Source organism: Mustela erminea, chromosome 20 (assembly GCF_009829155.1).
Source record: "Mustela erminea isolate mMusErm1 chromosome 20, mMusErm1.Pri, whole genome shotgun sequence".
Classification (NCBI taxonomy): domain Eukaryota; kingdom Metazoa; phylum Chordata; class Mammalia; order Carnivora; family Mustelidae; genus Mustela; species Mustela erminea.
Window position 1 is genome coordinate 21,880,782 of NC_045633.1, and position 26,358 is coordinate 21,907,139.

General features: G+C 54.5%; 2 protein-coding genes across 17 annotated transcripts; one reads left to right on the top strand and one right to left on the bottom strand.

Moving 5' to 3' along the window:
- Positions 1-314: 314 nt before the first annotated feature.
- SRRM2 (serine/arginine repetitive matrix 2) lies at positions 315-18,587 on the top strand. Of its 15 annotated transcripts, none has more exons than XM_032328270.1 (15): positions 315-553; positions 3,791-4,062; positions 4,941-5,048; positions 5,235-5,399; positions 5,581-5,658; positions 6,272-6,334; positions 6,440-6,472; positions 6,675-6,725; positions 6,902-6,994; positions 7,650-7,839; positions 8,796-15,493; positions 16,238-16,522; positions 17,598-17,711; positions 17,824-17,934; positions 18,026-18,587. In XM_032328270.1, the coding sequence occupies exons 2-15, from the start codon at positions 3,821-3,823 to the stop codon at positions 18,033-18,035; spliced, it is 8,241 nt and encodes a 2,746-aa protein (XP_032184161.1). In that variant the 5' UTR covers positions 315-553; positions 3,791-3,820; the 3' UTR covers positions 18,036-18,587. The 15 variants fall into 15 exon arrangements, 11 of the variants coding, with proteins under 11 accessions (XP_032184161.1, XP_032184160.1, XP_032184162.1 ...); XM_032328269.1 differs by having other exon boundaries at positions 315-545; XM_032328271.1 differs by having other exon boundaries at positions 315-545; positions 17,827-17,934.
- Positions 18,588-19,075: 488 nt separating this feature from the next.
- On the bottom strand, positions 19,076-24,927 carry ELOB (elongin B). 2 transcript variants are annotated; one of them, XM_032328285.1, is made up of 4 exons: positions 24,688-24,927; positions 23,019-23,153; positions 21,824-21,929; positions 19,076-19,249 (listed from the first exon to the last, which is right to left on the bottom strand). In XM_032328285.1, exons 2-4 carry the CDS (start codon positions 23,139-23,141, stop codon positions 19,137-19,139), a joined length of 342 nt encoding a protein of 113 aa, XP_032184176.1. In that variant the 5' UTR covers positions 23,142-23,153; positions 24,688-24,927; the 3' UTR covers positions 19,076-19,136. The 2 variants fall into 2 exon arrangements, with proteins under 2 accessions (XP_032184176.1, XP_032184175.1); XM_032328284.1 differs by lacking the exon at positions 24,688-24,927 and adding an exon at positions 23,307-23,419.
- Positions 24,928-26,358: the final 1,431 nt, after the last annotated feature.

The window sequence follows — 26,358 nt, forward strand, 5'->3', positions numbered from 1 at the left end:
GACCTACAACTCCCAGAGTGCTCTGGGTCGAAAGTGAGGGGGCTGGGAGCGCGCTACCGTCCCTCAATGTGGCGCGAGGCTCTGTGCCCCGCCCCCTCCCGGCGGAAACCCTCTGGAATACGTGGCCTGCTACGGGCCGCTCACCCGCCCTTCTTCGCACTGACCGAAGGGACTCGTAGTTCATTGGCAGCGGCGTTGACCCTCCCTTGGGTCTTAAGAAACTACAGTTCCCGATGTGACTTCGGCGCTTGCGCACAACGCCGCAGGGCGTACTACGGTTCCCGGCGGGCCCTGCGACGCGCGCGGGTGCGTGCTGACGCGCTTAGCTGGTCGTGCTGACGTGCAGCGTGGCCCAGGCGGGGTGCGAGTGGCGCAGTCGGAGCCCGCTGCGGCCCCTGAGGAAGCGAGGAGGCGTCGGTGTCGGCTGAGGCGGGCGGACCGGCGAGGCGAGGCGGCAGCTCCAGGCCCTGAGGGACTCGGGAGCTTGAGCAGCGGCAGCACCTCTCCCCCTCGGAGGCGGCGGGCGGAGGCGGCGGCGGCGGCGGGTGAGAGGGTGAGGGAGCGCGCGAGCCGGGTGGGGGAGGGGCGGCGGCCCCCGGCGCGAGGCCAAAGCGCGCGGAGAACGGTCCAGGCCGCCGCGCGCACGCGCGCTCGCCGCCCCTGGTTCACGCGGACGCCCTCGCCTGCCTGCCTCCCCTCCCCCTCTCGCCTTCCCTCGGTTCCTGTCGCGCGCGGGCTTTTACTGCTCTCCCCCTCCCCCATGGCAACGGCTCGCGCCGCCGACTGCTCTCGGGTTCGCGCGCGCTCGCGACGAGGAGGGGGGAGCGCGCGCCTCGGCTTCTCGCCTCCCCCACGCGTGCGGCCGAGGAGGCCCTCCCGCGGCTGCCCCTTCCGACATTTTCTCGGCGGGGAGGCGGCGGCGGCGGCGGGACTCTGTTCCTGGATCTCTTCCCCCGAGTCTCGCCGGCCTCTCGCTTCCCCGTCCCTCCCGCGGGCTTGCGGTCCGGCGCGGAGCCTCCCAGACTCCTGGGCGCCACGCAGCCCCCTCCCCCATGCCTGAAGGCCGAAAATAGGCCTTGGCGGCCCCGCCGCTGCAGGGAGGCCTCGACTCGGTGCCCCGCGTATGGGGGCCCTTCAGACTCGTTACCGTTTGTCTCGAACTGGTAGGGCGAGGAGAGCTCCAAATCTTGGTTTGGTTTTGTTTTCTTTTTTTTTGAAAGACGTTCGGCTCAGGTACGTAAAGGCAGACTATGTGCTTTTCTTAATTTTTAAAAAAATTTTCCACTTTTTATCGTCGTCTTGAAAGTTGTGCTAAAGCCGGAGAGGCCGTTGGAGCCCTTCTTTGGGGGAAGAAAGCGCTGGGCGCCGGTGTAGGCCTTGGCACCCAGCTCTCCGGAGCCTTCGTCCGCACTCGCGGCTATCTAAAATGTCGTCTGTGCCAGGAATCGGGAAGAGCGTCTCGTTGCCTTTTAAGTGTGTGGTTTTAGGTCTCGTCTTGAGCTACTATTTCAGATGTGGGGTTCCCCCAGCGTCTACCTAGCTACTGAAATGCCCTCTTAGGAGCTTCCGTATTAGGTCTATTTTTCCCTCACACCCACGTCCTTGTTTCTGGTGCGTTTCTTGAGTGTCTCAGTATTGAATTTCCAGGTTGCCGTCTATCTCTTTGTTAGTTTGGCGTCGTGATTTTAACTTCCCAACAAAAGAAATCCTGTTGCCTTGCTTTGCAGCTTATTTTTATTCTTTTGACTTCGGCCTGGGTGACTTGGATGCTCACAGCGTGGCACCCAGTTAAGGATGCCTGTTTTATAAAGTTAATTGGTTTGGGTGATTTCTGTGTGTGTGTTGGGGGGTGTTCCCCTTTGGTCTTAACCTTTCCGTGTTTTGAGGACTGCATCGGAAGCTGTGCGCTGTTTTTTTGGGGGGGTTCCCTAAAAGATCTCCAGTTCCTTGTGTTTTAATACTCTTTTAGCAGCTACCAGTTTTCCCTTCTAAGGGAGTGGGAGGATTTTTGTGTGAGGTATGGAAGTGTGGGTGAGTAGTTAGGCTGTCAGAGCATCCCGTAAGGGGGGAAGAAATTTAGGTGGGCTTTAGAGAGACAAAGAAGGACCTAGGTTTAGGGTGGGGAGGATTGGTAGTTGAGAAAGCAGAAGGGAAGGTTGGAAGGTACAGAAACTGATTTTTTTGTGTGTTGTAAAGAGATTTTTCTTATTTTGTGCATTTCCATTTTCTTTTCGTAGATTAAGCCTTATTTGTGACTGCTTTACCTTAGTGTAGTTTTCTCTTTGTTTTTAGCCCTCTTGAGTGCTACTGGGGTTGGGCAAGGATCCAGCCTTTAGAGTTTGGGGATAGAGGTACAAGCAGTTCTGGAATTGGGCAATTTTCCTTCCATTCAGTGTATCCCCGTACTTAAATTTTTGTTGTTGTTTGTTTTAGTATGTTTTTCCAGGTATTTGTATGGTGTTTTTTTATTCTGGAATTTTCAAAACATACCGTTTCTTTTTTATCCAATTTTATCTCTTTTAATCTCTCCACTTGTTCCTTGGGGTAGTTTCCCCTCATATTTATGCTTTGTGAAGCTGTCTACAACAGGATGAGATCGGGGAAGAAACAAAGTGTATACAGTAGGGAAAAGGAATAGAGTATGTGTGAATAAGAAATGTAACCAGAAGAATGGGGGCTTGAGGGCTCATTCTGAGCCATGCTGGAGGTTGGGACAGGTTGAGAGGAGAGAACGTGGTAGAAGGTGTGGAGATGAGAGGGATAAGGCAGGGCTGGAAGAGAAACTCTAGGAAGTGAGTGAGATACAGGGGTTGATAGGGAAAGCTGACATTTGTAAGTGAAGGGGGAGTATAAAGAGTGGGGGGCGGCTTCTGAGTAAGTTTAGGGCAAGGAATGTAGACAGTATGGGAACAGTTGGAGCAGAGAAGGCTGATTTGATGTATTCAGAGCATTGAGTTAAAAACAGGTGATGTTTAAGAGGAGCTAATGAGACTTGGGTGAGCTGCAAATCATGTAAGAAATCTTGTTGGGAAGGAAATCAAAGGAATAAGAGATACAGGTGGGTTAGTGGATAGGCGCTTGTAAATAGTTGGAATCCAAGAAATGACCCCTTCCTTCTGGGAGGTAAAGTACAAGAAGATTATGTATTCAAGGTTCATGTGTTTGTGATACGCATACTGGCCTTTTCTTCAGCGTGAGGCTGTACAGGACACTTGGCTTATATGAGGAGCCAGTCAGTCCACCTGGTCAGGTACATAGGGGTCGTTCAGTCTGTTTTGTTTTCATAACAGGGTAGTCTGAAATTCTCAGGTCTGCTCTTAGAAGAATCTTTGAACTTGGACCGTGGGCCTTAGTTGCCACAGATCTGTGGTGGTGGTGGTTCCCTGTTTGGAGGCCTCAGACACCAGATGTTAGGGATTAGATTAGTTGGTGGAGACATCTCTTGTACTTATTGGGGCTGGAGAATAAAGAGGCGATGTGGAGAAATTTGAGAGAAACAGGTTTCTTGTTTCCTTAGTGTGGAAAAGAAGAACATTTAGGTGCAAATAGAAGTGGAAATAGCTCTTGCCCTTTGGGGGAAAAGGCTGTAAGAGCTGGGCTGTGATTTTAATGGAGAGTATGGGAAGGGTGAGGAAGGGTTTTTGTTAGACCAGGAAGATTATGCAGTTAAAGGAGGTTTAGCGTGGAGATTCATGCTGAAATAAGGATGAAGGAGTACAAGGATTTGGGTGGTGGTAAGTGGTTAGTTTGGGGTCAGGGGCCTGACCCGTGTTATCCCGCTCCCCCTCAGGAGCGGTGGTGCCCCCCCGGGCACGGGGCCATGTACAACGGGATCGGGCTGCCGACGCCCCGGGGCAGCGGCACCAACGGCTACGTCCAGCGCAACCTGTCCCTGGTGCGGGGCCGCCGGGGTGAGCGGCCTGACTACAAGGGAGAGGAGGAACTGCGGCGCCTGGAGGCTGCCCTGGTGAAGCGGCCTAATCCTGACATCCTGGACCACGAGCGCAAGCGGCGCGTGGAGCTGCGATGCCTCGAGCTGGAGGAGATGATGGAAGAGCAGGGGTGAGGGGAGGGCTGGGGGAGAGCCAAGCACTGAGTGAGTGCAGAGCTGGGGGAAATTAGATGGGATGTAGGGAGTTTAGGGTTGGTTGAAAAGAGGCCTGTAGAGGAGTTCAACGGAGGGGAGGAGATAAAGGAGCTAGTGAATGGAAAGGAGTTAAGGGACAGCTCAGGGTGGGAGATGAGGAAACTGTGACAAGAGGAAGCCTCAGGGAGTATGAGTTCTTTAGGTGGAGGCACATGGGAAAAGAGGGAAGTCGGAGAGAGAGAAAAATGTGCTTTAAGGGGAGAGGTGGGGAAGCAGGTACCAGGGAGGATAAGAGTTGAGGTATAAGCTGACAGGTGTTGTCATTGGTAGAGAAGAGGAAGGTAAATGGATTTAAGGATCGAGGCCTTGGAACGTACTGAAGGCAGGGAAACAGGAACTGGAATAATACCTGGATAAGAGGAGATCATGGGTTGAGTAGGGAAGTGAAATTTTGGAAAGGGGGTGTAGTCAGGCAGAAGACCTTTTAGAGCAGTGGTTTTCAAACTTGAGCAGTGGCACCCTTTTTACACAATGTACTTTTGGAATCTCAGGAAATACCTGTTGTTGAAGTTGGGGAGGAGAACCTAGAACTTGCTTAACTTTCCTCTTTTGGCCCCTGGAGTGTGGCATGTTTAAAATCCACTGTTCTAGAGGCTACAGTCAGTGGACAGAAGAAAGATAACAGGAAAAGATCAGAAAGATTTAAGAGAAAGGCCCTTTGGGTGACAGTGAGTGAAAAGTTTTATGTGTGCATGGAAAGGGAAGGGATCCTCCTGGGAATGAGGAAGCTGTAAACATGGGACTGGGGAAAGTGCTTAGTCCAGCTTTAACCCTGAAGGGATTTGTTCTTTAGGTACGAGGAACAGCAAATTCAGGAAAAAGTGGCTACTTTTCGACTCATGTTGCTGGAGAAGGATGTGAACCCTGGGGGCAAGGAAGAGACCCCAGGACAGCGGCCAGCGTGAGTCTTTTCACTGTCTCTTACTTCCTCTGGACGCCAAGTAGTTCTTTATATTATCCTCCTTATCTTGTACTTTTCCCCTGCCGTCATCTTCTTTTTCCAGTCCCATTGGACTGCCTACAGTTGTGTGAATATCACTTTGCTCTTTGCTAACTCCTTCTGACCTTTGCCTTATTTTTCCCATAGGGTAACTGAGACTCACCAGTTGGCCGAACTGAATGAAAAGAAAAATGAGCGACTCCGTGCTGCCTTTGGCATCAGTGATTCCTATGTGGATGGCAGCTCTTTTGATCCTCAGCGTCGTGCTCGAGAAGCTAAACAACCAGCTCCAGAGCCCCCTAAACCTTACAGGTACTTAAGGCCAAGACACCCATGCCAGCTCCTTTTCTTGATTCTGAGTACTCTGGTTTTTGTTTTTGTGGGGTTTTTTGGACTGCTTATTATCAAACTGTTGAGATTCTGTTGTTTTGAAGTTGAAATGTTTAAAATTTGTCGTAGCACTTAACCCTGTTTCATTTCATCTTTCCCCAAGCCTTGTCCGGGAGTCCAGCAGTTCCCGCTCACCAACCCCAAAGCAAAAGAAGAAAAAAAAGAAGAAAGATAGAGGACGGTAAGTTAGTTGGGAAGTTACTCTAATAGCCAGAGAACCAATCCTGTCGTTTTCTTTCTCTTTCTGGAAATGGAGAAGCAGGTGAGAGTTGTCACAGAAATCAGGGAAGATGGGCGGGTGCCTGGGTGGCTCAGAGGGTTGGGCCTCTGCCTTCGGCTCAGGTCATGATCCTGGGGTCCTGGGATCAAGCCCCGCATTAGGCTCTCTGCTCAGTGGGTAGCCTGTTTCCCCCTCTCTCTCTCTCTCTGCCTGCCTCTCTGCCTACTTGTGATATCTCTCTCTCTGTCAAATAATATCTTTAAAAAGAATCAGGGAAGGTGGAGTTTCCATTCTGATTTCAGTTGGGGAATGAATATGTATGTTTCTTCAGTGGGGAAAGGTTGATTCTGCATTTTTGTCAACTAAGAGTTAACCAGCAATATTTTAAATTGTATTTTTTTTCTTATTTTGAGATTTGTTGCTTTATGCTAGAGATACACTTCTTGGAGAGTAAATAAGTCTGAGAAACTGGTGTGCCTTTTATTTTAAAAAGCCTCCTTTTGGGGGTAATTGTAAGTGGGAGGGTGAGGGAAGGAGCTGAGCAGAATGACTTTGTTTTTAAACCCATCTTTAGCAGGTCAGAGAGCAGCTCTCCTCGACGGGAGAGGAAGAAGAGCTCTAAGAAGAAGAAGCACAGGTATGAGGTGGGAGTATGTGGAGTGATTGTGGAGAAGCTTGATGAGTCCAGACAGAGATATTGGTTCATTTTTTTTTCTTTTCTTTTCTCTTCCCCTTCTGACAGGTCAGAGTCTGAATCCAAAAAACGGAAGCATAGGTAAGAGTTTTTTGGGGCATAAGGGGCATAGTGGCGTATGGAATGGTGAGCCCCATTGGCCTTGCCTGTTCTCCAAGGGGTTTCTTGGAATTTAGCTCAATTTTTTGATCTTGCACTGTTAAAAATTTCCCTGATTCTTCCCTTTTCTATTTTGGTTTTATTGTAAAATGATTATTTTTAATAATCTCACTTACATTGTCAGGTCTCCCACTCCAAAGAGCAAACGTAAATCTAAGGACAAGAAGAGGAAGCGGTGAGTGAATTTGTGTGGATTAGAGGGTAATTAATTGGCCTAGCAAGTAGGTAAAGGCTACCTGGTGGGGGATAGAGAAGAATTAATTATGTCCTTGACTGATGGTGGAGGGTTGAGAGATGGATGAGGAGAATCCAGTACAAGTGTGACAGTGAGTTGTGGTGACCTTCCTTCAGGTCTCGAAGTACAACACCAGCCCCCAAGAGCCGCCGGGCCCACCGTTCAACATCTGCTGACTCTGCTTCCTCTTCTGATACTTCCCGCAGTCGGTAAGGGGTGGTCCAGGAGGAAGGGAGGGAGAGGGACTTGTGGGTTAATCAATTTAATATTTATTGAGCGCCCACGGTGTGCTAGGCGCTGCACAGACCATTCGGAAGACACGGTCCCTGCCCTCTAGGAGCTGACAGGCTAAAGCAACAGGATGGACAGACATATACATTTCCCCTTCTCTTTTTTGTTTTTGTTTTTGTTTTTGTTTATTTTGTTATTTTTTGTTTTGTTCTGATGTATATGGACTGCCAGAATAGGGGGGGTGGTGGTTTGTTCGTGGTGTCTGGGGGAGGAAGGAATCCTTACCCTGGCTTCCTTAATCGGGGAAGGCTTCCTGAAGGAGGTGGGCTCAGAGGTGAGTTGTGAATGAAGTGGGTAGGGAATGGGCAGGGTGGAGGGTTTGGGGAGGTTGGGGGAGGTGAATAAAGGGGTAGAGGGAGAATGTTTTTTGGGGAACTGTTTTAGGAAGAAAAAGACAAAAGTGAATTGGACTTGAATTTCCATATGAGTGATTTGAGTGATGTGTGTAAGAGAAGGCTTTTTGGAAGAGGGTTTGTACAGTCAGGAAAGGTGGATGGGAGCTGGGGAGGGGGTATTTTGTTCTCCCCTGAGCTGATTTCCTTCCTCTTCCCTGCCCTCAATTACCTTCCTCAGGTCTCGAAGTACAGCAGCAAAAACCCATACAACTGCCTTGACTGGGCGAAGTCCTTCCCCCGTTTCAGGGCGGCGAGGGGAGGGAGATGCACCTTCTAAGGAACCAGGTACCACCAACACAGGGCAGCCTAGCAGCCCGGAGCCCTCTACAAAGCAGCCTAGCAGTCCGCATGAAGACAAAGACAAGGAGGTATGTTAGTGAGTTGGTGGATGTTTATTGGGTTGCAGGCTTAGGATGGGTGTGTGAAGTGAAGTTTTTGAAAATGAATTTAGTTCTCTTTTGTGCATTTCTCATCAAGTTCTTTTTTGCATCTGCACATTCTTTAAAGTTACGTTTTTCAAACCTAAGTGGTTATTAATAGGTTTTACGTCAGCATTTTTTTTTTTTTTTTTTTTTTTTACAATTTATGTACAGTTTGGGCAATTTTTTTTTTTTTAAATTTAGCCTTATTCCTTGATCTATCTAGTTTTTTATTTTGCTAAATGCTGCTTGTAGTTAACTAAGAATTTTCAACCTCCTGGCTTGCTGCCTGCAGTTTGAAAACACTACTACATTTGTCTTTCCAGTACCTACCATTCTGTGGTTATTCTCATTGAGCCTTAGTCACGATGTTTGCTTGCTATTACATAAATTGCTCTTTGCTAAATTCTTTTTTGTTCATTTTCCATGTCATCCACAGTTAGGTTTCTAAACAAGGTGGATCACCAGAAAAATTTGTTTTATGTTTAAAAGTGTTTATAACTTAGTCTTCTGTCTGCATTCTTTTCAAGGGTGAAATCAGATGCCTCCTGCTTTGGGAAACCGTTTTGTTTCTCCATTTTAAAAAAGTGCCTTTGTGTGTGTGTGTGTTTCCATAGCATTTTGTTATGGTTGTTACACAGTGTCATGCATTAGTTGTTTTTATTGTGGTTTTTTTGTAGGTAATAAGACTTAAAGTGACAGCTTGTCCATACTTTTGTGTTACCTTCACTGTCTTTTTATATGATCTTCTGTTAATGAATGATGGTCTGTGGTGAGGAAAGGGACAACTTGGTGTAATAAGGATGTGTAGAGAAAAATTTCACTGGGAAGGACATTGTGCTTTTACAGGTGATAGGAAGTTTTGGTGCTTACATTCCTATCCGTACTTTTTTTTCCACTCTTAGAAATCTGCAGTTCGACTTAGCCCCTCTCCGGAAAGGAGCAGCACAGGCCCAGAACCACCTGCTCCCACTCTGCTCCTTGCTGAGCAACATGGCGGCTCCCCACAACCCCTTGAAACAACCACCTTAAGTCAGGAGCCAGTGAACCCCCCATCTGAGGCTTCCCCACCCAGGGGCCGTTCACTACCTAAGTCTCCTGAGAAACCAGCCCAGTCTTCTTCAGAGAGCTGTCCACCATCCCCTCAACCTACCAAAGTTTCTCGACATGCGAGCTCTTCCCCTGAAAGTCCTAAACCTGCACCAGCTCCTGGGTCCCGCCGAGAGATTTCTTCTTCTCCCGCATCCAAGAGTCGCTCACATGGCCGGGCAAAGCGGGATAAATCACATTCTCATACTCCTTCTCGAAGGGTGGCAAGGTCCCGTAGCCCTACCACTACTAAGAGGGGACGCTCTCGGTCTCGAACCCCTACCAAGAGAGGTCATTCTCGGTCCCGATCCCCTCAGTGGCGTAGGTCCCGGTCTGCACAGAGGTGGGGACGATCCAGAAGCCCCCAGCGACGTGGGCGCTCTAGGTCTCCTCAGCGACTAGGCTGGTCTAGAAGCAGAAATACCCAGAGAAGAGGCAGGTCTAGATCAGCAAGGCGAGGCAGGTCACACTCTAGATCCCCAGCCACTAGGGGCAGATCTCGTTCTAGAACGCCAGCCCGTCGGGCCAGGTCTCGTTCTAGAACACCCGCCAGGCGGAGATCACGATCCAGAACACCCGTCAGACGTAGGTCTCGCTCTAGAACACCAGCCCGGCGGGGCAGGTCTCGCTCTAGAACACCTGCTAGGCGCAGATCTAGGACCCGATCACCAGTACGACGGAGGTCTCGTAGCAGATCACCAGCCAGGAGAAGTGCCAGGTCACGTTCTAGAACCCCAGCAAGACGTGGGCGGTCACGCTCTAGAACCCCAGCCAGAAGAGGGAGATCGCGGTCTAGAACACCTGCAAGACGAGGTCGGTCTCGGTCTAGGACACCGGCAAGACGAGGACGGTCTCGGTCTAGGACACCTGCAAGACGAAGATCTCGTAGTAGAAGTGTGGTTAGACGGGGAAGATCTCACTCTAGAACGCCACAAAGAAGAGGCAGATCTGGTTCATCTTCAGAGCGGAAGAACAAATCCAGAACGTCACAGAGAAGGAGCAGGTCTAACTCAAGCCCTGAAATGAAAAAATCTCGCATTTCTTCAAGGCGGAGTAGGTCTCTCTCTTCACCACGGTCCAAAGCAAAATCTCGCTTGTCTTTGAGGCGAAGCCTTTCAGGGTCCTCTCCGTGTCCTAAACAGAAGTCTCAGACACCACCAAGGCGCAGTCGCTCTGGATCATCCCAACCAAAAGCTAAATCTAGAACGCCACCAAGGCGAAGTCGTTCTGGTTCTTCTCCTCCTTCTAATCAGAAATCTAAAACACCATCAAGACAAAGTTGTTCCAGTTCATCTCCTCAACCTAAAGTAAAGTCTGGAACACCACCAAGGCAAGGGTCTGTAACAAGTCCCCAGGCAAATGAACAATCTGTAACACCACAAATACAGAGCCGTTCAGAATCATCACCTGACCCTGAGGTGAAATCTGCAACCCCTTCGAGACATAGCTGTTCTGGGTCCTCTCCTCCTAGAGTGAAATCTAGCACATCTCCGAGACGGAGCCGATCTGGGTCATCATCTCCACAACCCAAAGTGAAGGCAGTCATGTCACCCGTCCTAAGCCATTCTGGCTCCTCTTCTCCAAGTCCTAGCAGGGTGACATCTAAAACACCTCCAAGGCAAAGCAGATCAGAGTCTCCTTGCTCCAAGGTGGAAGCTAGATTGTTGGAAAGACACAGCCGTTCTAGGTCCTCCTCACCAGATACCAAAGTGAAACCTGGAACGCCACCAAGACAAAGTCACTCAGGGTCTACTTCGCCATACCCTAAGGCCAAGCCCCAAACTCCATCGGGGCACAATATTTGTGGATCAAAGTCACCATGTTCCCAAGAGAAATTGAAAGACTTAACAGCACAAAGTTCTGGATCCTTCTCTCTGTGTCCAGGAGTAAAGGCTAACACACCACCAGGAGAGCTGTATTTTGCTGCTGCCTCTTTGCAACAGAAAGGACAATCTCAAACTTCACCAGACACTAGGTCTGATACTTCGAGTCCCGAAATGAAACAGAGTCACTCTGAGTTTCCATCTGTGCAGAGCAAATCTCAGACACCTCTTAAAGGTGGCCGGTCCAGGTCCTCATCTCCAGTCACTGAGCCGGCCCCCAGATCTCCGGCAAAACAAGAAGGAAGTGAATTGTCAAGTCCTAGGCTAAAATCTGGAATGTCTCCTGAGCAGAGCAAGTCTCAGTCTGACTCTTCCCCATATCCTGCAGTGGACTCTAAATCTCTTGTGGGGCAGAGTAGATTGGAGCCTTCTGAATCGAAAGAGAAAACAGTCTCACTCCTTCAGGAGGAGATGACTGCGTCCTCTCCTAGACCAAGAGACAAATCGAGTCCTCTTCCAGTGCAGGACAAGCCTGATTCCTCACCAGTACTCAGAGAAATGCCTAAAACCCCATCAAGGGAAAGAGGTGGTGGTGTTGGATCATCTCCAGATCCAAAAGACCAAAGTGTGTTAGCTAAGCCAGGCCAAGATGAAGAGTTAATGGAGGTGGTAGAGAAATCGGAAGAATCCTCAAAGCAGGTCCTCTCCCATCTGTCTCCAGAACTTAAAGAAGTGGCTGGCAGTAACTTTGAATCGTCTCCTGAAATAGAAGAAAGACCCACTATGTCTCTGACTCTTGACCAAAGCCAGTCGCAGACTTCCTTGGAAGTAGAAGGCCCTGTAGTGCCCTCAACTTGGAGTGGGCCACATTTTTCTCCAGAACATAAAGAACTGTCTAACTCTCCCCCAAGGGAGAATAGTTCTGGATCACCTTTAGAATTTAGAAACTCAGGTGCTGTTGCAGAAATGAATACTGGGTTTTCTCCTGAAGTCAAAGAAGATTTGAATGGATCTTTTCCTAATCAAGTGGAGACCGATCCATTTGTAGACCTTAAAGAACAATCTACAAGGTCTTCTAGACGCAGCAGTTCTGAGTTATCCCCAGATGCAGTGGAAAAAGCGGGAATGTCTTCGAATCAGAGTGTTTCCTCACCAGTACTTGATGCAGTACCCAGAACACCGTCTCGGGAAAGAAGTAGCTCTGCCTCTCCTGAGCTGAAAGATGGCTTACCCAGAACCCCTTCACGGAGAAGCAGGTCTGGGTCTTCTCCAGGACTTAGAGATGGGTCTGGGACTCCCTCAAGACATAGCTTGTCTGGGTCCTCTCCTGGAATGAAAGATATACCTAGAACACCATCCAGGGGGAGAAGCGAATGTGATTCTTCTCCAGAACCAAAAGCTTTGCCTCAGACTCCTAGACCAAGAAGTCGTTCACCATCGTCCCCAGAGCTCAACAACAAGTGTCTCACCCCCCAGAGAGAGAGAAGTGGATCAGAATCCTCAGTTGAACAGAAGACTGTAGCTAGGACTCCGCTTGGTCAGAGAAGTCGATCTGGATCTTCTCAAGAACTTGATGGGAAACCAGGTGCATCCCCTCAAGAAAGAAGTGAGTCAGACTCCTCTCCAGATTCTAAAGCTAAGATACGAGTGCCTCTCAGAGAGAGGAGCCGCTCTGGATCATCTCCAGAAGTCGAGAGCAAATCGCGACCTTCTCCTCGGCGCAGTAGATCTGGCTCATCTCCTGAAGTTAAAGATAAGCCAAGAGCAGCACCCAGGGCACAGAGTGGTTCTGATTCCTCTCCTGAACCCAAGGCTCCTGCTCTTCGGGCTCTTCCCAGACGAAGCAGATCGGGTTCATCAAGCAAAGGCAGAGGCCCTTCTCCTGAAGGAAGCAGCAGTTCAGAGTCATCTCCAGAACACCCACCCAAATCCAGAACTGCTAGAAGAAGCTCTAGGTCCTCCCCAGAGCCCAAGACCAAGTCCCGTACCCCACCTCGCCGTCGCAGCTCTCGATCATCTCCTGAGCTGACCAGGAAGGCCAGACTTTCTCGTAGAAGCCGCTCTGCGTCGTCCTCACCAGAGACCCGTTCTAGAACTCCCCCAAGACGCCGAAGAAGTCCTTCAGTGTCTTCCCCAGAGCCAGCTGAAAAGTCGAGATCCTCACGCCGCCGGCGCTCAGCTTCATCCCCGCGTGCTAAGACAACCTCAAGGAGAGGCCGTTCTCCTTCGCCAAAGCCTCGTGGGCTCCAGAGATCCCGTTCCCGCTCAAGGAGGGAGAAAACCAGAACGACTCGACGTCGAGATAGATCTGGATCTTCTCAGTCAACCTCTCGGAGAAGACAGCGGAGCCGGTCAAGGTCTCGGGTCACTCGTCGGAGGAGGGGAGGCTCTGGTTACCACTCAAGGTCTCCTGCCCGGCAGGAGAGTTCCCGAACTTCTTCCCGACGCCGAAGAGGCCGTTCTCGGACACCCCCAACCAGTCGGAAGCGGTCCCGCTCACGCACTTCACCAGCCCCGTGGAAACGTTCAAGATCTCGGGCCTCTCCTGCCACTCACCGGCGATCCCGCTCCAGAACACCTCTGGTCAGCCGCCGTCGGTCCAGGTCTCGAACCTCACCAGTCAGTCGGAGACGATCAAGGTCCAGGACATCAGTGACTCGACGAAGATCTCGATCCAGAGCATCCCCAGTGAGTCGAAGGCGATCCAGGTCTAGAACGCCACCCGTAACCCGCCGTCGTTCGAGGTCCAGAACACCGACACGCCGGCGCTCCCGTTCTAGAACTCCACCAGTGACCCGAAGAAGGTCTAGATCTAGGACTCCACCAGTAACCAGGAGGCGATCACGAAGCAGAACATCTATTACTCGCAGAAGGTCGAGATCCAGAACATCCCCAGTTACTCGTAGGAGATCTAGATCTCGCACGTCTCCAGTAAATCGCAGGAGGTCCCGCTCTCGAACCTCTCCAGTGACACGCCGCCGATCTCGATCCCGAACGCCTCCAGCTATTCGGCGCCGCTCTAGGTCTCGGACCCCACTGTTGCCACGCAAACGTTCTCGAAGTCGCTCTCCACTTGCCATTCGCCGCCGTTCTAGGTCCCGTACTCCACGAACAACTCGGGGCAAACGGTCCTTAACAAGATCTCCTCCTGCCATCCGAAGGCGTTCTGCATCTGGAAGTAGTTCTGACCGTTCACGTTCTGCTAGTCCTCCAGCAACAAGGAATCATTCTGGTTCTCGGACACCTCCAGTAGCACTCAATAGCTCCAGAATGAGCTGCTTTAGTCGTCCTAGCATGTCACCAACACCTCTGGACCGCTGTCGATCACCTGGAATGCTTGAACCACTTGGCAGCTCTAGAACACCCATGTCTGTCCTGCAGCAGCCTGGTGGCTCTATGATGGATGGTCCAGGTCCCCGAATTCCTGATCACCCAAGAACATCTGTGCCAGAGAATCATGCACAGTCAAGAATTGCACTTGCCCTGACAGCCATCAGTCTTGGTACTGCTCGGCCGCCTCCATCCATGTCTGCTGCTGGCCTTGCTGCAAGAATGTCCCAGGTTCCAGCTCCAGTGCCTCTTATGAGTCTCAGAACGGCCCCAGCTGCTAGCCTTGCCAGTAGGATTCCTGCAGCCTCTGCAGCAGCCATGAACCTGGCCAGCGCCAGGACACCTGCCATACCAGCGGCAGTGAATCTGGCTGACTCAAGAACACCAGCTGCAGCAGCAGCCATGAACTTGGCCAGTCCCAGAACAGCAGTGGCACCTTCTGCTGTGAACCTTGCTGACCCTCGCACCCCTACAGCCCCAGCTGTGAACCTAGCAGGAGCCAGAACCCCAGCTGCCTTGGCGGCTTTGAGTCTCACCAGTTCTGGCACACCCCCAGCTGCTGCAAACTATCCCTCCAGCTCCAGAACACCCCAGGCTGCAGCCCCTGCAAACCTGGTGGGTCCTAGATCTGCACATGCCACAGCTCCTGTGAATATTGCCAGCTCAAGAACCCCTCCTGCCTTGGCACCTGCAAGCCTCACCAGTGCTAGAATGGCTCCAGCCTTGTCTGGTGCAAACCTTACCAGCCCCAGGGTGCCCCTGTCTGCCTACGAGCGTGTTAGTGGCAGAACCTCACCACCACTTCTCGACAGAGCCAGATCCAGAACCCCGCCAGGAGGCCCAGGCTCCAGAACCCCACCATCTGCCCTGAGCCAGTCTAGAATGACCTCTGAGCGGGCTCCCTCTCCTGCCTCTAGGATGGTCCAGGCTCCCTCACAGTGTGTTCTCCCTCCAGCTCAGGATAGAGCTAGGTCCCCTGTGCCATCTGCTTTTTCTGACCAGTCCCGAGCTTTGCTTGCCCAGACCACCCCTGTAGCAGGGTCTCAGTCCCTTTCCTCTGGGACAGTGGCCAAGACCACGTCCTCTGGTGACCACAACGGCATGCTCTCTGGCCCTGTCCCTGGGATGTCCCATCCTGAGGGTGGGGAACCACCTGCCTCCACTGGGGCCCAGCAGCCTTCTGCACTGGCCGCCCTGCAGCCGGCAAAGGAGCGGCGGAGTTCCTCCTCCTCCTCCTCCTCCAGCTCCTCTTCATCATCGTCATCATCGTCGTCCTCTTCCTCCTCCTCCTCTTCTGGTTCCAGTTCCAGCGACTCAGAGGGCTCTAGCCTTCCTGCTCAACCTGAGGTAGCACTGAAGAGGTGAGGGGCTGGGCTCTCAGAACTGTTTCTATGGGGCAGGTTTTGGGCGTGCTTGGTTGGGGGGAGGGAGAAGTCCCATCCAGAGATTTTCTGCTCTTCGAAGGAGGTGTGGGGACCTTGACCCTTAAGCCGGGGGTAGAAGAGAATGCGGGGGTGGGGGCAGTGGGAGGGGGAGGAGGAGCGGGTCAGATAAAAGTCTCCAAAGGTTCATTCTCTAGAGGATAATGATGAGTTTTCCGTCTCTACAGAGGACAGAACTAGAGGAAATGGACTTAATTTTACAGCAGGAGGGATGGCAGTTAGACCTCAAGAGGAACTCCCTGGGCTGGAAGGATCTTCAGAGGTCATCCCGTCCCTCTCCCTGCCTCCAGGCAGGACGGCCCCTCCCCCAGCCAACCCGCGCACACGCAGGGGCCTCCCCAGACTGTGGCTCTCCATGGAAGGAGACCACCCTGCTCGACTTCCACACCTGAGCCCAGGGGCCTTATTCCTCCATCAGGGACATTCTTGAGGTTTAGCCTTGATCCCTTGTGCTGCGGGCCCCAGCCTGTTGCTTGTGTTAGCAGAGGTTGGGTCAGCTCGGGGCCACTGCTCTCCAGAGAACACACTCACTGGCTCTCAGCTTGGACAGCGCGCAGGGCCTCTCTGCGGCACCCCTCCCCCACTGCCGTTCCTCCAGGCCAAGGAAGGTAGGGTTGGGGCTGGGGCGGCTTGTCTCCTTGTGACACTCTGCTTCTCCCGCAGGGTGCCCAGCCCCGCCCCAGCTCCAAAGGAGGCTGCTCGAGAGGGACGTCCTCAGGAGCCGACCCCAGCCAAGCGGAAGAGGCGCTCTAGTAGCTCCAGTTCCAGCTCCTCCTCCTCTTCCTCTTCTTCCTCTTCCTCTTCGTCCTCCTCCTCCTCCTCTTCCTCCTCCTCCTCTTCTTCCTCTTCCTCCTCCTCGTCTACTTCCTCCCCCTCCCCTGCTAAGCCTGGCCCTCAGGTCTTGCCCAAACCTGCAAGCCCCAAGAAGCCGCCCCCTGGCGAGCGGAGGTGAGTGCTGCCCGGCTTGAGATGGAAGGGGTGGGGTGAGACCCTGGGTGTGCAGTCCCCGCCGGGAGTCTCAGGCGGACTGTGGTGTCTGGTTCTGTGGGAGGAGTTGGGCTCTCCTCTCCCCGCCACCTTCGTGGTGCCCTGCTGTGGCGAAAGGCTGCACCATCCGAGTGGGTGCTCTGGTCCGAATCGTGGAGTCCTAGGTTCCGTCCTCTCCCCGCCCCTGACATGCTGCCTGCTCCCTGCTCCGAGGTCCCAGGGATACTAGCTTTTAAATCTCCCCGTTGCTACTGCCAGGGCTCCGGTCTGGCCACCATCGTCATCTCCCGACTCTGTCCACAGCCTCTTCCCTGTCTCCCTGCCTCCACGCCATTCTCTTCCACACGTAGCCAGAGGGATCTTTCTAAAACGCACATCTGGTTACTTCCCTCCACTCCACAAATCCTTCCGGGACGCCCTGTGGCCTGCAGGATAAAGCCCCACCTCTGCGGGAATGGCGTGTGAGGCTCTTCACCAACTGGCCTTGCCTGCCCTGTGTTCTCCTCTCCTGCCCGCCCCCACACATGCCCTGTGCTCCAGCCACACCCAGCGCCTTGCAGTCTAAGGAGAACCCCATGCCTTTGGACATGCTGTTCCTTCTGCCTGGAATTCCCTTGTCCGCCTGGTGAACTCCTCGTTCTGCAAGACTCCGCTCAAACAGCACCTTCGAGAAGACTACCCTGCCCCACATCCCCTCCCCCTGGGTCCCCAGCCCCATGTACATCGGTCCTTGTGGGGCTGCTTCCCATACACGGGGCCAAGTGGGCCTCCCTTGGCCTTCCTCCACCACCAGACCGAGCCCCTCCAAGGGCAGGGACTCTTTATCTGTGCCTCCCCCGCTGCACCCCGTGCCCTGCCCACTGGGGCACTCGGTGGATGGTGTGCGGGCGGATGGGTGAGTGAGCAGACAAAGGTGGGTCTGAGGCTGGCCCTGTGTGGTATGAGGTTTGGTGGTCAGGACCTGGGGGGTGGTCCTGAGTGCCGGCTGGTGGCTTTGGAAGACTGTGGTGCTATGGGGACTTTCTCTGCTCCCCAGGTCCCGTAGCCCCCGGAAGCCAATAGACTCCCTCCGAGACTCTCGGTCCCTCAGCTACTCACCTGCGGAGCGCCGCCGCCCCTCACCCCAACCCTCGCCACGGGACCAGCAGAGGTAGGGCCTCCCGTCAGACCAGCGCGGCCCCGTGAAGAGTTTCAAGGCCCAAAGGTGCCACAGGTTAGTGTTGCTTCGCGCGCAGACTGATGTCATTCCTGTGTTGTTGCAGCAGCAGCGAGCGGGGTTCCCGCAGAGGCCAGCGTGGGGACAGCCGCTCCCCGGGCCACAAGCGCAGGAGGGAGACGCCCAGCCCCCGTCCCGTGCGGCACCGCTCCTCCAGGTGTGTCCTCCTGGCGTCCAGCGCCAGGTCCCCTTCTGTGTGCCCCCGCGCTGGCTGATCTCGGCACTGACTGTCCTCTTTTTTGTTGCAGGTCTCCTTGAATCTTTTTTGGGGGGGATTCCACCACACCCTAAGTTCTGGAGCTGCAGGGAGTGTCCCCTTTCCCCAGCAGAGCCATGGGGAGGGGTCCTTGTCTGCCCCCCTTTGAACCCTGGCAGCATCTTGGGGGAGGGCTCTCTCTTTTCCCTCCCCCCTTTTTTCTTTGTTCCTGTGAAATGTTAATCTCTGTGAGTTTTTCCTGGTTCACGTTTTGGGGGGTTTGGGGGTGGGTGGGAATGAGAATGGGAGTTGTGGGAGGGGAGGATACAGTTGGGGACATCCTGGTCTTGAGTTAGAAAGGGCCTGGGAGGCAGTGATGCCCCCTTTTAACCCTAAGTTCCTGGGGAGCAGTGCTTTGGAATTTGGGAACTTGCGTGAGGTATACCTAGAAGGAAGGGGCAGGAGTGGAAATGAGTTGGCCCCTGCTGCCCCCCCAGTGACGTTGTGGCCCCTCCCCCAACTTTTCTTCACGTTTCTTAAAGGCATTTTGGTTTTTTAAAATCTGTACAGCAAGAGCAACTTTTTCTGTCAAATAAAAATGAGAAATGCAGGAATTGGGTCTATAGATGGTTTATTAGGGGTGAGAGCTGTTCTACTGACTGCCCCCCCACCCCCGTGCATTCTTATGGCCTCCGAGGACCTGTGTTGGGCAGCTCTAGGCTTCGGGTCCTTTGTGGAGCCGAGTCTAAAGCCAGGGCACTGGCTCCAGCTTCCTTTTGCTCCTGGCTTGTCCTTACCTCTCAGAAGCTGCCGTGAGCCTGCCTACTGGTGGGAACTCATGAAAGGAACAAAGCCTCAAAGCTTGGGTTTCCAGGCTGAGCAGAAGGCTGGCCTGCGGGCTCTGGGTTCCTCCCAGGCCCCTGTGGTGGCCTCAGAGGGGCAGGTTGGGGTGGGGGCAGATGGCTGGGACCACAGAGCTTGAGGTCTCTGAAGGTGGCCTTAGCAGCAAGGGGCTGAGGTTGGGTCTCGCAGGGGTGCAGAGCCATCCCAGGGAGGGCGAGGTCTGCAGCGGGAGAAGGTGCGCAGAAAAAGGCAGCAACCAGGCAGACACCCAAATCTCTTTTATTGAGGGGGGTGGGCACTGGGGTGGGCCCAGGGCCCTCTCACTGCACCGCTTGTTCATTGGCGCTGCTTCCTGAGTCCTGTGGCTTCATCACATCGGGCAGCTCAGGTGGGCTGGAGAAGGGCTCGATGCGCAGAGCCTCAAAAGCTTCATCTGGTGGACAGGGAGGTTGAGAGAGCTGGAGGGAACGGTTAGCGCCAGCTTCCGGGGTCCTCTGACATCCCCATCTCTTCAGAGTGAGTCTTCTCCATGACCCTACTAGAATTGCGTCCCCCCTACATGCCCAGCCGGACTGCCCACCCGCCTTCCCCATGCTAGAGTCCTCTGCCTCACCCTTTATACCCACTAGGGACGCTGTGGGGACCCCTGCCCATCTGGTCCCCCCCCCCCCCCGAAGCTCCACCATCTCCTTGTCCCTTTCACACCTCTCTACCAAGTACAGATTTTTAGATTCAAACCAGACTGTTCTTCCTTGTGTAAAGCCTTGCAGTGGCTTCCCATGACGCTCTGAATAAAATATCTCAAGTCCATTGCCCTCTGTCCACCTGTCTCCTGTGTTCCCACATCAAGCTCTCTCCTGCCTCGGGGACTTTGTATTTGCTGGGCCCAAGCCTGTCACTCTGGCTGGTTGGGGGAAATCAAGGGGACAACCCAAACGTCACTCGTCAGAGAAGCCCTCCCCAGCCTCTCTACATAGATCGTCACTGCATCCCAACTGTGTGTCACTTCAGGAGCACTTACCTACCGCTTTGCCAAAATGGCCTTGACCAACCAAACTGCTTCCCCCACTGGCACAGTAGCTCCAGAAAGCCCCCTCTGGTTTCTGTTGCCTTAGCAGAGCAGGTAAGCCCCACTTGCAACCCTTCTCGCACTTTGTTCCAACAGGGAGACATCTCTCTCCCTGGCTCAAGGTTCTCAAGCAGTTAGACCACCGAGGACAGCTGCCCACGTCTGGCAGTTCTGTTTGTGACAACTTGGCCGAGTGGGCAGAAGGCCATCTCTCCTAGTGGCCAGAGATGCTTAACCACCCTGCCGTGGACACCCAATGGCCTGACCCCCAGAGGTCAGCAGTGCCAAACTGGACCCTGGCTCAGCTTAACTAGTTCATCTTCCAAGCCACACATATGCAGTGACCATTCTTGCCTTCGTTCACAATTCCATTTTTGATTAGCTAAATTTGGAAACCGCCCTTTAACACTTGATTTGAGCAGCCAGTCTGCGCTGGAAAGTTCTGTCTTGCCCTTCCAAAAACTCTTAAGGAAAACAGTTACCCACGCAAAGGGCATTTTTGCAACAAAAGTAGCCCAAAGGAGGAACAAAGAACATCTAGTCTGGTCCACACTGTGTCCTCTATAAAGACAACAATCACCTGTCCCAGTGGTGACACCGCCTAGGGGTTAGTCACCCCCATATTCAATGCCCTAACTGGGGTCATGGGAAAAACAAATGCCCTCCCTCTGTTCTGAGCTCTTGGAGAACAAAACAGGCCCACGACATCCTCCTCAAGAGTCCCCACAAGCCTGCAGGAGACACCTGCCCTTGAGAGGCCGGGAACCACAGGGGGAATGCAGCCGAGCCCGGGCTTAGGAAGCAGAATGGGAGATGCGCCGTCCCCTCACGTAACCCCCTCCCAAGCGCACCTCTGTACAAAGTCTGCACCAGCTGTGCGCCTGCCTTCACGTCACAGAGGGTCAGAGGGGACCCGCAGGAGAGGCCCCTTAGATACGCATCTGCCAAGCACCCTCAGGCCGAGGCCCGGGGTGTGTGGGGGCTTGAACCACCCGTGAGGCTGGCCTGGCCTGAGTGCCACATGCCGCTATGGAGTCGGAACTCCAGCCAGGAGGACGGGAGGCATGAAGTAGGCGCCCAAAGCCAGAGCTGCTGAAGCCTGGCACAGTGACCCTCATGAAATCTGACAGTGGCTAAGGTGGTACGCGCCTTCCTCAGGCCTCACTATAGTTTTCTCCTAAGAAGCCAGAAAAACTTACCACCTGAGTCTATACAGCCATCCACACAAGGCTGAGTCCACGGCTGTGAACCCCTGTTCAAGTTTCTAGAGACAATAAAATTCAAACCTCTTTTTCTTGGGGGAAGAGGGTGTACTGGAGGGCAGTGAGCCACCTCCACCCTTGTGTTTCTAAACACTAGGCAGGGGGCATGTGGTTCATGAGAGCACAGTTCCTGGGGCAGGCAGAGACCTGGATTCCAGATCTGGCAGCAGTGACCCCACCTCCTCAGGCTCAGTTACTCATCCTTAAAATGGGCACAACACAAGCGTGCGTGTGGAGATGCTGGAGGGCTGTGATGGCTGCAAACACTGCATGGCACGGTGCTCAGCTCAGGGCAGGTCCCCGCAGTCTGCATTTGGACTGCAGCTCCCCAGGGGACTGCCTGTTTCCAGTCTCCAAAGTGGAGACTGAGTATTAAATGGAAAAATGGGAACAACGCAGATTACAGGACCCAGTACTCGCTAAGACCTCTGCACACACAAGCTGGTAGCGTGACTTGGACTGTTTGAATCCTTCATGAAATAAGCTTCAATTTCTACAAACATCTCCTCTGCTGCTTTTTTTTTTTTTAAATAATCTTGCCGAGAAACAAATACATGGTCTGACTGCGCTTTGTGGCCTAGGAAGACACTGCCCTTGACGCTGAGAGGAGCACCAGCGGGCTCCCCGGTGACCCCTTCCTTTGGCTGTCTTCACTTGGTCTGGCAGCCCCACTCACCCGCTCGGAAGGCCAGCCCTACAGTGGCTGGGGCCTGCGGCCGGGCCGTCTGACTGGTGAAGCCGCACTCTCCCAGTGTCTTGCCGTCATCCAGAAGCTGGTCATCCTGAGGAGAGAGGCAGGGTGTTGGGAAAGGCCCCAGGAGGGGTGGGTCCCAAAGACTTCCCTGGTCAGCAAATACCCTGAAAGTTAGAAGAGGGAAGATAGATGGCCCCAAGTGGGGCCCAGAAGCACCCCCAGAACATAGCAAACACAATTCACAGGGCCACACACAACACTTTCCAATCAGAACCTTCCAGGCTACCACTGGGGAATCTTTTTCCCTTCCAAGTCTCCAGGTGATCCTAATTTCAAGAGTCCGTGATCCATGGGCAGACCTCATTTGAATCCCAGCTCTGCGACCTTGGACAAAGCGGTCGAGCTTTTTGATGTGCAGTTTATTGGTAAGCTGGCAATTCTCGGAATTCCCAACTTGTCGGGCATCCCCGAGGTTCCAGCGAGTGAGGCACCCCCAGAAAACACGAAAGGCAGTACGTGGAAGGAGCACAGGCGGCAGGGAAGCGTCCCTGGACGCCCGGCAGGAGGGGCTTTCAGAGACGAACCCAGCCTCGGTCTGGAATCAAAGGCCAGTTTCCCACTTCCCACTCTCCAGCGAGAGTCAGACCAGGACCGCCAGGTGAGGGGCGCCATGCTGCTGGACGCCCGAATCGGGCCAAGACGGAATCGGGCCCCATGGAAACCCGAAGCCCCAAGCCATCTTCGCTACTTAACTGCAGTGGGTTTGAGGGGGAAAGGACGGGCTTTCAGAGCACCGGCAGGAGCATGGGGACAATGCGCTCGTTGGCGGAGGCCTGCTGGGCCTCTACTCACTCCGACCCCCTTGGCTTGCCGACAGTAAGGAGTGGGACTGAAGGGGTGCGCTTCCGACGGGCCCATGGGGCCCTAAAGGAAACGGGGTTCAAACCCCGGCTCTGCCGCTGACCTTGTGCTGAGCGGCCGCCTCGCCCAGCCTCAGTTTCCCCAGCCCTCCGCCGCGGGGATGAGACGCGCTGCCGAGCCCCCGCGCGATCCCCGGGGCCGCCCCTCCACGGAGCGCCGGCACCGCCTCGCCTCCACGCGGGGGAGTTCCGGCCACTGTTTACACCAACGACGCGGCCGCCGCGCAGCGCCCGTCCCCGCCCGCCCGGGGCCGCACCTTGTACAGCCGCTGCTCGTCGGGTGGCCGCTTGAGGATGCCCTCGACGATGCGCTTCAGCTCGAACACGGTACTCGACTCCTTGGCGTCCGTGAAGATGGTGGTCTTGTGGCGCCGGATCATGAGGAACACGTCCTGGGGGCGGCGGGCCGGCGTGAGCGCCGAGCCCGGCCCCCCCGCTCCCCCGCCGCTGGCCGTCCCCACCCCCACCCCAACCCCGCGCGGCCCGCCGCCCCCCGTCGACCCCCGCCGGCCCGGCCCGCCGCCCCTCCCCCCGCACCCGCTCACCATCGCGGCTGCTGCCTGTATCCCCTCGACGCGCCGGCGCGGCCACGCTCCGCCCCGTTCCCGGCAGCCCGCGCGGCTCGCCCCAGCGTGCCTCGCGCCCCGCCCCAGCGTGCCTTGCGCCCGGCGGCGGCGGCGCCATCGCCGCCGATATTTTAAGTGATGCGAGCCTGCCGCTCGATCCGACTGTATGTCTGGCTGCCGTCTCGGCGCCGTGGCCTGGTGGGCGTGCGGCCGGGGCCCCGCGCGGCAGATGGCGGCGCCATCTTGGGAGTGGCAAAGCTGAGCCCCACCCCCACCCCTCCGGTAGCATTGAGGGGGTGGTCTGGACGCAGCATCGACCCGATGGTGGGGAACGTTGGGGACTGACGTGGCGAGTGTATAGTAGCCCCACATCCCAGGGAGGGCCAGTGAATGTTGTGTATCTTGGTCATCGGGGCGCAGGACTTTCGCGTCTCAACGAAACCACCTGTGCTGGTGTGTGTGGGGAGGGAGGTCTCATAATTGAGGGGCTCCCTGGCCGCCATTTTGGGGGGGGTGATAATTCTGGCTCTTCCGGCTGCCCCCACGGCCAGCCTTGCCTGGGCTTTGTGGCCGGGAAGGACCCTAGGAAGCTGTCCGTGGGTGTTGGGGGAGGAGGTGGGCTGGGGGAACTCCCAGGGAAAATGTCCTAAGGCTCCAGGGGACTGTGTGGCTCAGTAGGTTTAGGTCTGTCTTCTGCTCGGGTCATGATCCCAGGGTCCTAGGATCCAGACCCCCCACTGGGCTCTTTGCTCAGCGGGGAGTCTGCTGCCTCCGCAGTCTCCCCCTGCTTGTGCTCTCTCGCATGCTCGCTCGCTCTTTGACAAATAAAATCCTTTTTAAAAATGCCCTAAGCCTTTGCCAAAGTTGGTGCTCGCTGCCCAGGGGAGGAGGGAGGAGGAGCCCCCCAGCCCAGGGGCCTTGGCTGGCTCCGTGCACTGGGGTTCTGGAAGGACCCCTAGACTTGGTTTCCCGGGCTGGCTGTCCTTGCAGGGGGCTTCCCTATCAACAGAGCAGGCCTTGTCCTTCAGTCACTGTCCTGCCTTGCCCCAGGTAGCACTTACACTAGAGCAAGGGCAAGACGTGTTGTCTCTCCCGTAGCCAGTACTGGGAGGGACAGCGCCTCGGCTGGGTCGCTCACGGCTCGTGTCCCCCATGCCGGGGCACCCAGGGAGCCGGTGGGTGGCCCTGCATGCCAAACAGCGCTGCCGATTTTGGGGGCTGCGATGTGAATGACGTCTCTTGAGAGTGGTTAGAAGCTGAACCTGCTGCTGCCTTGGCCGTGAATCAAGCTGGTGACTAACAACTATTACCCTTAAAAAAATAAAGCTGCGGGTTATTTTACCAGCGAAACTGGGCTTACCTGGGGAAAGCGGAGAATTACAAGCCGGGACGAGCAAGCTGCCGCAAAACCGTAGGCAAGTCAGCAGAACGAGGGAGAGAAACTCTGGTAACAGAGGAAAGGCGAAATCGGGAGGGCTGTTGCAAACGAAAAAGTGAACTGGAATAAAGTGAGTTCTAGTAGTGGCTTCTCATTGGCTGGGCTGTTGCCTTCCTCCAGCTGGGGTGGTCAGGTAGCGTGCACCTGCCCGGGGGTGCGACTCTCCCCGTGGGGGCCGCGGTTGATGAGCGAGAAAGCTGACAGCGCCCCCTGCTGGCCTCCCGGCTGCGTTCTAAACTAGGTTTCCTTTGACTAATTTTCCCCAGGCTGGGCTTGGTGTTCAGACCACCGGGGGATTCATTCCAATCCTCCGTCCCGGTGCAGCCTATGCCGCTTTGGGCAGTTAAGGTCATGAAAGCCCAGTTTCCTCGTCTTTAAGAGGAGAGAACAGCTGTTTATAAAGTTCATGGATTTTCGCTAAGAACCCCAGTACCTGGGGTTCTCGGTTGAGTGTCTGCCTTTGGCTGGGGTGGTGATCCCCCGGGTCCTGGGATCAAGCCCCACATTAGGCTCCCTGCTCATTGGGCTCTCTGCTCAGCGGGCAGTCTGCTTCTTCTGCCCCTCCCGCCTGCTCATATTCTCTACTAAAATCTTTTTAAAGAATTGGTCCTCAGTAGGTGTTTCTAAAACTATTACCAAAATTATTATTTTTGACTTCTAGCCTCTGCCTTCTCCAGAGCCTCCTGAAGTCCTTTCCCCTCCTGTGACTCTTCCCTCCCTGATCCAGTGGCCGTGGCTCCCTGCTAACTCCCCCGCCCCGCTGGTGATCTGAGGAGGCTGTGGCCTGTCCTTGGCTCAGGCCAAAGATTTCCATCTTAATCTCAGCCTCTTTGTGTATAGAGATTTGGGGGCGTTAAATCCTGTACTGCTGAGGAAGGAGAGCATGCGGCAGGGGAGGCGTGGGGACTGTGGGGACCATGGGGGCCAAGAAGGTTCTCAGTGGCATCCAGCCAATGTCCCGGAATGAGACAGGGAAAGATGGAAGCCCAGAGGTGTGGGGAAAGGAGGGGCCTCCTCTCCACCCACCATGTTCTGTCCCAGCTGCACCCTGGCCCGTTGTCCCTAACGTGTGCACTCTTGCCACCTAGACACCTGCTTTATTAGGTTTGTCCCGGCCGGTGTCACAGCTCAAGATACCTACTGGGAGTCACCCTGAGTGGGCCCACACTCCATCCCTCCAAAGATCATGTCTGTCTCCGCCCACCCTCCAGCAGGCTGTTTGGGTTCAAACATCAGCTTAGTAACTATGATCTCCGGCAAGGCCCTGAGCCTTAACCTGCTTTCCCATCCACGAAGGGGATACACAGTTGGACTCCGCAGGGCACTTGGGGGCGTTATGGAACTAACACACACACAGCCCAGTGCTGGGGTTTGGGTGATGACTGGTGTCTGATTACAGCGGTCCCCTCTGTGGGAGGTCACCCAGCCTAGGGGAGGTGGTGAGGAGGGTGGGGGGGCCTGCCCAACATGCCCCTTACCCTCTCTGGGCCTGTCCCCCCTTTGGCGAAAGTGAACAGGAGTTCACTTTCTGAACTTAGTGTTCTTAGCGCAGCCAGGACATGCCCGGTAGGTGAGGGCCTTAGCCGTCTTCTC